Source organism: Nematostella vectensis, chromosome 2, assembly GCF_932526225.1.
Source record: "Nematostella vectensis chromosome 2, jaNemVect1.1, whole genome shotgun sequence".
NCBI lineage: Eukaryota > Metazoa > Cnidaria > Anthozoa > Actiniaria > Edwardsiidae > Nematostella > Nematostella vectensis.
In genome coordinates, this window is record NC_064035.1 from 1,241,646 (window position 1) to 1,254,550 (window position 12,905).

Here is a 12,905-nt window from a genome sequence, read left to right on the forward strand (position 1 = left end):
GTTCCCTTATATCCCTAATGGACTCCTCTCATAATGGGCCTTGTTCCCTTATATCCCTAATGGTCTTCTCTCATAAAGGGCCTTGTTTCCTATTATCCCTAATGGACTCCTCTCATAATGGGCCTTGTTCCCTTATATCTCTAATGGACTCCTCTCATAATGGGCCCTGTTCCCTTATATCCCTAATGGGGTCCTCTCATAATGGGCCTTGTTTCCTTTTATCCCTAATGGACTCCTCTCATAATGGGCCCTGTTCCCTTTTATCCCTAATGGGATCCTCTCATAATTGGCCTTGTTCCCCTAATGGACTTATCTCATAATGGGCCCTGTTCCCTTATATCCATAATGGGCACTGTTCCCTCATATCCCTATACCTCGTAATGGATGGGTGGTAGTAGAGCAAGTTGGAGATACATTCTTGCCTAGGTTCTCGTCACAATAAGTTAGGGATTAAATTTGCCTTCTTAGCGAACCTAATTCTCCTCCTCGCCCCTCCCCACCGCGTCGCATCAAAACACGCAAATGATATTCATTCAGTTATTTAAAATTCATTTCTTATATTAGTATCTTCAATATTTATCTTTAAGAAATCCTTAATTTAGCTATAAAATATAATCTGTCTACAAAAACTCTTTAAGTAATAATTTCTCGTTACTGTTCAGGATTCGGAAATCACAGCAATCTTTGGAATCTAGTCCCCTAAGGCTATGCTACAAATACCAAGAATCTGGCAACGATGAACTTTTAGGTTCATTCTCAAACTACACCTTAACCTACAAAGTGAAATAACACTGTCACCCATTAGTGGAAGCTTCAAACAACTTCCATGCGATGAAACATGAATCATCAGAGCGAATTAGTGTTTCTCGCGAAATTAAACTGCTACGGCTCGTTAAATTTTAACCATAATTTTCAGTTTCCAGTGTCTAAGTAATTTAAGACGTCCTTTGGTCTATGAGAATCCTGCCCTTAGTCCATTTCATTGGAGCAGATCAGCGCTTTGTTAAATCTTTACACTAATACTCCGTTCTCACAATGTTGCGCGCGTATCCAAAATGGGAGAGACTGGCGGGCCACAAGTGATCTAAAGTGGCGGGCAAAGTGGAGTTTATAGACATAGCTATAGAAAAAGCTGCCAGAGTTCTTCTTATGCATAGTTTTTGCGCTTAAATTCCTCTTTGTCCGTATCATTTTGGATCAGCTATGGCCCGCCAGTCTGTGGCATTTTGGAAGCGCGCGTAACATCGCGAAAAACGGTCTGTTAGCAGATTCTAAATTATTCAAGACGTCCTATGGTCTATGAGAATCCTGCATTTAGCCCTTTCCTCTTGCACAGATCAGCGATTCAATAGCATCAATCCAGCCACCACAGCAATACCAGCAATAATGAGAGCTAACAACAATGGGGTGGATATGGGGCTCGCTTGTTTCTGGGACGGAGAACTCTTTTTCTCTGACGCCATCTTCTTCTCGGCTGCCTTTTTTGCCTCTTCCTCTGCTTCCTTCCTTGCTTTCTGCGCGATGGACGCAAATGGGCACTTGTTTACGTCAGCGTCCGTGTTGGCGTGTCCCGAGGGGAGCTGCGGCTCCTTGGTAATGGGCGTGTCATCTACGCCGTACCCTGTCATGGCGTCAATTTCCTTGAAGACCTTGATGTTTAACATAAATGCCAGGTTGGCTTCTTGCACCAGCTTGTCAGAAACGTCTTTGCTGATGTCCAGCTTGTCTAACCGTGAGCGGTAGTGGTTCTTGAACTCCTTGGCATTGGCCACTTTGTCAAACGTGAAGAATTTCACACCCTCTCCCGTCTCAGGGAGTTTCATGGCCTTGACTGCCATTTTCTTCAGGATGGCACCTCCTGAAAGGTCGCCCAGGTAGCGGGTGTAGTGGTGAGGGATAAGAAGTCGGGGGTCTTCAGCACTGATCGCCTTCAGCCTGTCGACATACTCTTTTGTGGCATCAGACAGCTTGATCTGTTCCTCCCAGTCCTCGCCATAATAGAATGCAAGGTCCTCTTTGATGCTTTCTGTCCTTTCAAGCTTCTCAGGAAAGTGGATTGGCCCAAAGCATGGGTGATCTTTGTGCTTTCTGCTCTCTTCTTCCAGAACGCTGAAAAAAAAAAAAAAAGAAAGAAAAATTCGGGTTATCAGGCACAGCACGAAAATAAGAGCGAGTCAGAAAGGAATCAGGCAGAGGGTCAGACAGACGTGCTTACCTGTACACATAGTACAAATCAGCCAATAAAACACGGTACCAGTAGCTTTCAATTCTTCCTCTTGCAAATTCCTTCACAAAGTGGACATTCTCTGCAGCTCGATGGACAACTTTGGTGCCTTTTTTCAGCTCTTTTGACAGCTGAATTGTTTGGTCTTTCTCAGTGATCTGCCTTGCCACAGAATCCAATTCCTCCTGAAGGGAGTTTTGGAACACTTCAGTCCACCTGTGGAACTCCAGCTTTTCCACCAGAGGTCTGCCATCACTACAGATGGTCTTGAAAGGGCAACCATCATCAGTGGCAAACACAGGGCATTCTCCCATCTCTTCCTTGATCTCCTTTGAGACTTTGTGCACCTCCATAAGGGTCTCAAGAAGCTTACTGCCGTGTGGATTTTCTGGGGAGAATGCAGGAAGTTGGGACAACTTCTCGTACACCTCAGCCATGCTCTCCATGCCCTTGAAAGGACAACCGGACTTGAACTCTGGGCACTTCTTGATTTCCTCGGCTAAACTCTTTTGTCCGATTTCAGAGAATGGACAGCCCATGTCAAATGCTGGACATTTCTCCCTCAGATTCGTAAGATCAACTAGCTTAAGATCTTCGGGTGCAGTGGTATCGTTGGTCTGTGACTCTGGAAGGACATCTTCAACTGGTTCAATAAGTGGTTTCCCGTGAGACTCCACCCCCTTAAAAGGACAGCCCAGCTTGTTAAGTATAGGGCACTCTTGGGCCTTGGCATGGTCAATTCCATGGATGATTTTCATGGTCTGGATGAGCACATCTCGATGATGGCAGGATTCTCCAGTTTCTGGCATTTCCTGCAATTTATAATAGATCTCTTCCATGCTGTGTGCCTTTTTAAAAGCACAACCCTCTTTGAACTCTGGACACCTCTGGATCTGTTCAAGCAGCTCTTTGTTGTCCATCTTTGCGAATGGGCAGCCTTCCTTGAACGCTGGGCACAACTCCTTCAGTTTAACCAGGTCAGCAGTTGAAAGTACTGCTGCTGGGGGTTCCACAAGAGGCTTTCCCCCTTCGCTGGCTGCCTTGAATGGGCACCCTCCAGAGACAGGCTTGAACACCGGGCACTCCCCCATGTCCTTTTCAAGAGTCTTGGATGCCTCATGGACTGCCTGAAGCATGTGCAGCAGCTGCTCGTGAGAGGCACCTTCGTGGTGTTTGGCCTCCGGCATCTTGGCCAGCTCTTCCTGGACATCATGAATGCTTTTGGCATCTTTGAATGGGCATCCCTCCTTAAATGCAGGGCACTTTCTCAACTCCTCCATAAATATGTTCTCTGTTAGCTTGCTGTAAGGACAGCCTTGCTTGAAGGCTGGGCAATGATCCTTTACTTTCTCCATGTCGACTGGAACACTTTGCTGGTCTATGGTGGACATGTTGGTATGGCACTGTGAGATTCAAGAGGAGAATATCAAAATCCATTACATTAGATTTATCAAATGATTGCTAAAATAAACTGATATAGAGTGATATACAATAAGCAAAATACCACTGGAAAGCTTTTAAATTTTGTATAGCTTTGAATTTGACGAAGAAGACAATGCACTCTATCAAAAGAGCTTATTTTTGTAATAAATCCACTAAACATTTTCTAGGCACTTTACATTAAAAAAAATATATCAAGGTTAGGACTGATAAATACAAGCTTTTTAAAAGCAACCATTGTTTAAAAAAATTGCCCAAAAAGAGATTTGTGCCTAATCTAATCTTTTCACCCAATTGTCAAATTATGGCTATTGAATAATTAATGGTTTGTTGAAAATTAAATAAGGCTTCAAAATAGACATCAATAACAAACATCATCTTTTTAAAATAAAACAATTAAACAATGCAATATTTTCTGCAGTTTTAACTACATAAAGAAAAATGAAAGTTAAGTAGAAATATGCAATTACAACATTATAACCGAGCAACGTCTAGACAGTTGGCATATGTCAATAAGCCGATGGGCAGTACTATATGCAACGTATGCATAAACAGTGAAATGTCATCCCTAAAAAAGGGATGACTTGTATTCAAACACGACTAAATAAAACTTAAAGAGGAAATAAGCCTATAATAAAACCACTAAAATATATTCAGTTCAATCTGCCTGGTGTGAAAATATGACACATACTGCATTGTACAGTTTCATTTGTATGACAGATTAAGTTATAGAAAATCTTAAGGGAAGGGTCATTATTTAAGGGGGGCGGGGGGGGGGAGGCTGCTATGTTTGGGGGGAGGGTTGGTTATTTTGAGCGTTGATTTTGGGGAGTGCCTCAAATTTTGAAGCAGGTTTTAGACAGGTATTCTGATCAATTTCCAAACCTCCTAAAAGTCTGGAATTTCAATTTTTTTTCTGGGGAGACCCCAGACCCTCTACAAAATAGATAATATGTGATGCGCCTTCTGCTTGAACTTTCACTTTCCATTCATTGTCATTGAAAACCATTATCCCCTAAAGTGTGGCTTCTCGCTTTTTTATCTTTTGCAGTTTTGGTTTCATTAACTTCCATCACTGTCCAAGTCCCCCCAAGTAGAGGTTACTTAAGGCTTACAAATTTGTAATGAAAACTGAGAGTACTGCCCGTCACAACATATCATTGAAAGCATGTATTGTACGATTCTGGGAGAATTTTCGCTTCTTGTAGGTAGTGAGAAAGCACCCCCAAGTGGCTTGCAAGGCCCTGGCACATGTACAATGTATTTATATGCCAAAATATAACATGGGTTGATGCTGGATTTGACTTTTTTCAAGTTTTAAAGAAGCCAGGGAAAAACTCTTGGTAGCCCTTAGTCAAGGACTCTTTAGCTCCAACAAAGGGCTAACACTTGATATAACTTAAAATAAAAGAGGTGTTCTTTACAGCTGAAATTTTTGTTACGCGACCTTGGCCAAATTTCTCATTTGAGAATAGCATATGGCCTTGCGCACGGTGTTGCACATCAGAGCGTAACAAAAATTCTAACGCTAGGTTTATGATTATAACTTTGATCTCAAGAAAGCTACACACTTTATTTTATTTGGATAACGTTTGTCTAATGTGCATCTCAAATCCAAAGTTAACAATTTCAAAAACATTAAAAAATATATCAAAATAAAAACAGTGCCATAAAAACGGGCCGTTTCAAAGCCCATTTTTTATGAACATTGTTCTTTTTGCTAATTAAAAAGAAACTTTTTTCTTTTGATCAATGTCATAAATGGAATGCACTTGAAATTCTATTTAAGATGCTGTCCTTTTTATAGAAAGTGGAAAAGAAATGTGAACAGACGGGAGCGATAAGCAGCATTAGAATTTTTTTCGACAATAGAAAACAAAACGTCGAATTACGTCGCACCTTTTTTTACCCTTTTTGCCTTATCGCACCTTTTTTTTTGCCCTTTTGCTTTTTGCCCTTTTTGCTCATCGCGCCTTTTTTGCCTTTTTTTGCCCTTTTTGCCTTATTTTGCCATCGCGCTCTTCCTGCATTTTCATTGTGCTTTTTATCCCGAATATTAGCGAAATCTAAAACAAGTGCGAATAATATATTATATACTTTTCTAGACGTAATTTCAGAAGAAAGGAATGGCTGCTGGCAGCCTGTTGATATAATTAAACTCCTCGGGTATTTGTCTACTTTCAGTTCTTGCTTCTCATCTTCTTATGCAAGACAAGAATCCGCTCCGTTCGAGTTTGAATATTGCAAACTTAAAAGCATGGAGAAATATACATACGAAAATAATTTTAGAAGCCTAAATTGCTCAATGATAGAGGTCCCATAATCTGAATTTTCCGACGCTGGATTAAATTTTGATTTTTTTATAGCAGGATTCTAGTGAGGCGCGTGATAGGGCAAAAAAAAGGCAAAAAAAGCGCCAGATAGGGCAAGGGCAAAAACATGCGAGATAGGGCAAAACTAGGCAAAAAAGGCAAAACACATTTGTAGCGTTCAAATGTTACGCAGCAGTTGTTGATAACTACATAACGTCCATACTTCGACAACAAAATATCAAGGTTTTCTATTAGGTTAGAAAAATAGTTGACTATTTTTAAAAACTACGATAATCAAACTTTTATATCCCAAATTCCGGATACGTATAACGCAATACTTAAAAATAGCACTAAATCTAAAAGGAAATGTCGAGAAATTCCTTGTTGAGCCAGGCTTGTGCAACACTGTGCGCAAGACCCTACAGTTAATCCAACTTTTGGGGCAGGTGTATGTACATCATACATGTACACAAAATTTTTAAGTAAAACTTATGATTATGACACCCAAAGCTATCTCGCATTGATCTCATGGTCTAAACAATGAATCGAAGTTTGCAGGGAAGGGCTAAAAACTCTATGCGCACACATACCAGATAATTTTTGAGCAAGAATTTTCAAGCAAATTGAGCGGCCACTTGTGTGCAGTAGTGTGCAATATGAAAAGTACCTTTTCTTTCTTGTTATCAGCAATAAATCAGAATTTTGTCAAAACCTTTAAGTGATCTTTCAAATATGAACCTATTTTTCCCCATCAGGCTGATAAGATTCTTATGAAAAAAGGTGCTTAAAATGCCACCCTGTAGGTGTAGGTCCTTATGGTGAGTAATAAATCTAGTTTGGGGGAGGGGATGCAAATAGAAATTCTGCACGTGTATAAAAATTATGTGCGTGTTCTGGAATCACTAAAACTCTTCACCGATTGGTTACATTCCATGTGAAATCACTCAAGCTTTGTTTTGATTGGTTGCTATAATGTGTGTTTGGAATCAGTTGACAATAAAATCCTAATATTACCCCTGAGAAAGATGCCTCTCTGCTTGCGATCTCTTGTACACATCTCTAGAACCGAAATCTTGAAAATCAAAGCATTGCTTCACAAATTGCAGCCGTTTCTCATGTAGATCCTGTCTGCCGAAAGGAGGACTGTTATCCTTTTGATTATGTTGTAGAATTTGATCAAATTCAGATCCCTGAGAAGTTGGAATGGTGAAATTCTGGCAACCAGACGATAGCTCTTTCAAATTTTCTGTGCCAATGGTAAGTGGTCATCTTGGTAAGTGAAATACATATATATTTTTTAACATCACCCCTGGGCAGTGTATTCTAGGTATATTACTGGCATTTTTGTTTGCCCTGTGTTTTATTTGGAAAGATTTTCGGCCTTTATTTTAGTAAGGAAAAAAGGCTGGTTAAATCACCTCTTGTACTTTCGACATTAGCATATGATACCACACAAGCAAAATTGCCCAGTACATTTTTCGGTGCCTCTAACGGCTGAATCTAGGAGAAACATGCAAAGAGGAGCAATGCCAATAGATCAGCAACTAGATGAGATAATGCACCATAAAACTGCTTAGAATCAAGAGGTCATGGAGTCAATTATTACGAGTTACTGTGAGGGAGGTTGTTTTTTATATATATTGCTATCACACCATTTGGATATTGCCAAGGGGTATTTGAAAAGAACAACTGGTACTTGCCTCGCCACACTTTCAAGAACACAAATTTGGTTGAATTAGGTAAGAAAATTTTTTTTATTTGACTATTCGATAAATGAAGTCACTCGGTTTTAAATGACCCTAAGTTTAATACAACACCAGTAAACCTTGAATTTATTATCTGACTATATACATCCCTAAAATGCCAAATGCATTCCCAAAAATTCTGCAAATTGCATGTTTTAAACACATGATTTTCAAAAATTTCCTGTATGCCCCGTTACCCCCCAACCCTCCCCCCCTCATTGGTCTGTGACCATTTGGAACCAGTCAACTTTGTGTCTAGATCGACCCCTGTATGTACAAGGATTATCTTATCCTCTTTAATTATTAATTTCTATATGTAAGTTTTTGTTTTCTGTTTCATTTTATTTAGCGCAATATGGACACATCGTAGCGCTTTATAAATAAGTAAAGATTTTATATTATTATCATTAATGTTTATTATTATCATCAATGCTATCAATAAATTCTCATGATAATTAATGGTTTTTTTCGCTACATTTATCATTTGCTTCTTTCAAAGTGCAAGAGTTTCTATTTCTTATCACACTCAAGTACTTAAATCCGGCTGTTTATTCAAAGATACCTACACAAATCCCTGTGCAATACTGCATGCCCTGTGAGCAACTTTTGTCAACAGAGGGATCAATCATACACTGAAATCTCTCAAAAATCGAAAATAGATATTTTCATTGCTTGAAATAGCGCCAGGATAAGGGATAAATTCTTCGTAGCAAAAAGGGATGAGTTTGTAAGATGATTTTAAAGTCTGTAGACGAGTCTTGACTCATTTACTTATAAGCTAAAATGGTCAAAGATTCTGGAATCGAAAAGTAAGTACGCAATTTCGATTTACGAATCAAAAGCTCAGAAAAACATGGACACAGGGAGATCAAACCAAACTAACCAACTAACAGAGGCTTAGGAAGATGCCACTGGGTATTCTGGTAGCGTGTCAAGGGTGTATTCGTGGCGTTTACCTCAAAGATTTTGCAAAACTCGAAGTTCAGATCACCATCAGCCAAGCACCATTCAGTGTCAGAAGCAGGAACGAATAACCGATACTGGGCCAATACTGGCGCAGCTATAAAGATATATGGGTCCAATGACTGCGCAATGTTGGCCACGTACAGGTCACATGCATCGGAACCACATCACCCCATTTCAAAGTCCATGTTTGCGTAATCAACATATGACGTAACTGCTATGTTTAGCAGATCTTTGGGGACTAGTATCCAGTCTCCCACTTTGTAATCTCATACAGCGAGACCACCGCTAAGTCAAGATGGCGGGATGGCGGATGGATGAGATGAGAACAACGTTTAAAATGTTGGTATAAAGAATTAATTTTTGAGTAAGAAGTCGATTTAGTAGGGTGTATGCATGGAGAGTACAGAGGAGAAAAGACCCGTGCTGCATATAGCCGTCGTTGGATTTCACCATCAGCGAGGCTCAGAGGTTAATTCTGATAACTCAAAATATAATTTCACCTGTTTTCCGCTGTTTTTAACCCAGAAAGCCTTATACATATAATAGCAACTAGTCAAACCGCTTCTGACTTTTCTATTATATTCAAGTACAAAAAGGACTTCACTATCTTCTTGCATATTTAGGTGGAATTTTCTTTCCCTCCTGTTATCAATGGGGATGATAATTGGAGCAGAAATCTTCCCGAAGAATGGAGACATTTGCCGTTCATGGCATTACCAGACGGTGCACACAACTATGACTCAGGTACCCGTGGAACTAATTGAACACTAATTATCAGAAAAATGTCCAGCTTCACTTGTTGCTCTCCTCAGGTGCATAGCCAGATAGCGTCCCTTGGATTCTTGCCGCTTAGCAATGAGGTCTGCCAGGATTAACAACTGGGTGGGGGGGGGGGAGGGGTTACCAAAATGTCACAAATGTTTGTCCTATCCCTTTTAAAAGATGACCTAAGTGCTATCTCTTAGGGTCTTTTGGAAAACCTGCTATCTTGAAGGCAGGCTTTTTTCTAATTTTTGGAGAAAAAATGCTTGACTTTTTCCTTTTTGCCAGCAATTTGACTGTCATAATGGTCGTTGAAAAAAACCAATGTTTAGAGTGTGGCCAACAATGTCGTAATGATATAAAAGGGTGTTGTTATTCATTGTTGAAGTCTGCTTGTTATTCCAACTCTCCAGATAGTCTCCCTGGGAGGACGGGGAGAACATGCCTTAAAAAATAATCTTAATTATTTTGAAATCTCTTATCTAATCTTTAATTTAAAAATACAAACAACACTTCTTGTTGGCACTGCTTTTTTTCTTAGATACTACTTTCTTCCATCTTCCTTATCTAAACTCAAGACCTGGAAAGAAGAAAACTCTGTATGGAGTCTCCTGCTATCGTCAAATGGATTCAAAGGTTAATCCTGTAATCATGTGAAGTTTTGGTACACCCATCTATGGTTCTTTTTAGAATGTCTTTCTCAATATTGTGCAAAATTCTATACCTTTTATTTTATTATAATTAAATTATTGTAATCAAACCCTTAGTTTGATTGTTATCCTGATCAAGATACTTTGTCATGTAAAGGATTTAAAGAACAAGTGTGATGATGTGACTAGAACCACTGTCCAAAAAGCTGTTTGCGTTTTATCACAAATGGTAAGTTGATGTGAATAGAACCACCATCCAAAAAGCTGTTTGCCTCTTATCACAAATGGTAAGTTGGAAAGACAAGAAGGTACTCAGTAGTGGGTGAAAAACCCTACTAATATGTGCAATAGAACAAAGGGTATTTTTTTATTAACAATTTGATATCATAGTATAGTACAAGAAATTTGATACATTGTGGTATTCCATGCTAACTAAAGATAAAATTACTATTAAACACTTCCCCATTTAAAAATGTATAAATTGTAGTCCACTACTTTGAATTTAAGCCCAGGATGGTGACATGAATGTAGGAAATATTATGAACTTATACCCAAAATAAAGCAAACCAAAAGCACATAACTAGCTTTAAAGACGTAAATCAACTATAAATCAACTAATAACAGCTTGCTTTGATGTTTGAACAAGAAAAATTATATCATGTTCTTACAAGCAATTACAAGCGCCATGTGTTTCTTGTACCGAAAATTAGATTCTTCTACACTATTGACTAGCCTGCGTCTTTAAAACGCACACTTTCCGGTTTGTTCGGGCCTTATCATCTCCTAGCTTACAAGATAGCAGTTTTTTAATCATATCATATGACCACCAACAGAGAGCTCAACCTTTGGTGCTCAATCTGTCCCGGAGTCGGGTGCTTTCCCAAAGCACATAACTAGACGTAAATCAACTTATAACAGCTTGCTTTTGATGTTTGAATAAGAAAGTTGTATCAACCTCGTCTTCTAACAACCAATTACAAACGCCATAATGTGTTTCTCGTACCGAAAATTAGATTCTTTCACACTATTGACTAGCCTGCGTCTTTAAAACGCACAATTTCCGGTTTGTTTTCAAAGCCTACTCTTGAGTGTCTATCGAGAAGAAAATATAACGCATGGCTATGTCCAATCTCTGTGAAATGAACAAAACATTTTGCGTGCTTGACTTACAAAGTAAGAAAACGCCGATATATTGTTTAAAGGCTAGTCACTTTAGATACATAGTACACTAAAATTTTTACCGGCTTTCCATGCCTATGTATCTTTGTAAATCGATCCTGGACACTCGTTGCGTCTGCAAACGCACTGATTGGGAATGTGATTGGCTTTTATTCGTTCTCCTTGTAATAAATGATGATGTTGTATACTATCTTCCTCTTTCACGTTTCGGTGAGATGTTTCAGTAGTTAGAGGTTTGCTTTATTAAACGGGTTTTCCGCATGTGATTGCTTCGAAACACGATGGTATTTTTCGAGTTCACCTATATTACAGATTGTACGTTCTGCGTTCGAAAACGCACTTTGATTTGCTGTATAATCCGAATCTGTTGAAACAGTAAATTGTTTATCAATTCATTCCATACCCTGAGATCTCGTGTTACACGGCATCATGTGCAGCGTGAGCTAGAAGATTTCTCTCCTGCATCTTTCTATAATGAGAACAATACGAATGGGTCATTCTTGGATGAAACCGACGGCAAAAAGAACAATATTTGATTTGGATGCAGACAAATTTGTGCTGGATACAGCCGGGATTGTATTGTCGTTTCGCGCCATCACAAGTCTTTGGTTCATTGAGATCAAGTATGATTAGTCCGACCTGGGAACACTAAAAATATCCACTTGGTGAATTGTTCACAGAAAGACATGACATATTTGGTATAGCGAAAATAGATTCTGGGAGAGCTGTGCAAAGAAGAAAAAGGTCATTACTAGGGTAAGCCAATTCGAGTGTCCTTGGTGTTGGTTTTAGAAATAGCTTGTTTAATGACTTGTTAAAGTTTGAGTAATATACGTAGTTTTGAAGATGTAAGGCTACTCCTTTTATTTTCTAAAGTCATCTTCTCCATTTGATCTCTTCTGACCCCTAGTCCGCGTTAATTATCGTTATCACCGGCAATCTGCATCTGTTGACAGAAGGCTATTTGTATTGACCTTTTTGCCGGAAAAGAATGATTCCGTGTGATTGGTCAAGTCGCGTCGAAGAACGCGGAATCACGAGGGCTCAAATTTCAAGATCATTTCATTGGCTGACTAGCGTTCTCCAGACGCGTTGAATTAAGGCTATTGAAGAGACGGTCTCTGATTGGTTGACCCGCGTTTTGAGGACGTGAAGACAACGCTCTCGCAAAAGTACACATTTAAATGGGAAAGTACATTTTTAAATGGGAAAGTGTTATTAATGGATAGTCTTAGTTGTAAAGAAGCATGCTTATCTGAGAAATTTTATAAGAAATGTCAATCTTTTTGAAATGTTGTACTATGATGAATAACATAAAATCTCCCTTGTTTTTTCTCAAAGCCTGTGTATGGGTACATCCAAGCTAAGCTTGAGGTAGCAACAAAAGTTTATTTTGAAGAAAAAGATTTTTCACGAGTTGGTATTTTAAAGGTAAGTATGTAAAGGGATTTTACTCATGAAGAAACTGAATACTAGTGTTAACATGTATTTTTATGTCATTGAATGACTACTATTCTAGGAGCTGTACAACAGTCTGAATAATTCCCTGTCAGGTGATATGATGGTAGAGAGTCTTCTGAATGTAGGTCAGTGCTCAACAACCCTTGGTAATTATTTATTGTGTTAC

The 12,905-nt window shown here is 39.1% G+C and overlaps 2 protein-coding genes across 4 annotated transcripts in view; one reads left to right on the forward strand and one right to left on the reverse strand.

Moving 5' to 3' along the window:
* Nucleotides 1-523: 523 nt before the first annotated feature.
* Nucleotides 524-8,851, reverse strand: LOC5509139. Its single transcript, XM_001629629.3, has 3 exons — nt 8,678-8,851; nt 2,216-3,627; nt 524-2,109 (listed from the first exon to the last, which is right to left on the reverse strand). The coding sequence occupies exons 2-3, from the start codon at nt 3,613-3,615 to the stop codon at nt 1,338-1,340; spliced, it is 2,172 nt and encodes a 723-aa protein (XP_001629679.3). The 5' UTR covers nt 3,616-3,627; nt 8,678-8,851; the 3' UTR covers nt 524-1,337.
* Nucleotides 8,852-8,912: 61 nt separating this feature from the next.
* LOC5509121 (late secretory pathway protein AVL9 homolog) overlaps nt 8,913-12,905 on the forward strand; it is a 38,847-nt gene continuing 34,854 nt past the window's right edge. For 2 of the 3 annotated variants that reach the window (XM_032377998.2, XM_001629608.2), the window contains exons 1-6: nt 8,942-9,155; nt 9,311-9,431; nt 9,991-10,085; nt 10,257-10,328; nt 12,620-12,709; nt 12,798-12,864. In XM_032377998.2, coding sequence (XP_032233889.1) covers nt 9,081-9,155; nt 9,311-9,431; nt 9,991-10,085; nt 10,257-10,328; nt 12,620-12,709; nt 12,798-12,864 — 520 coding nt within the window. In that variant the 5' untranslated portion in view covers nt 8,942-9,080. Of the gene's footprint in view, nt 9,156-9,310; nt 9,432-9,990; nt 10,086-10,256; nt 10,329-12,619; nt 12,710-12,797; nt 12,865-12,905 lie in introns of all 3 variants that reach the window. The other variant, XM_032377999.2, reaches the window with a different exon arrangement.

Excerpts from the sequence above, each read along its gene's own strand:
- LOC5509139 (XM_001629629.3), bottom strand. The coding sequence starts at position 3,615 with ATGTCCACCATAGACCAGCAAAGTGTTCCAGTCGACATGGAGAAAGTA. Across the intron at positions 2,110-2,215 it reads GATTTGTACTATGTGTACAG|CGTTCTGGAAGAAGAGAGCA; the intron begins GTAAGCACGTCT and ends TTTTTTTTTCAG.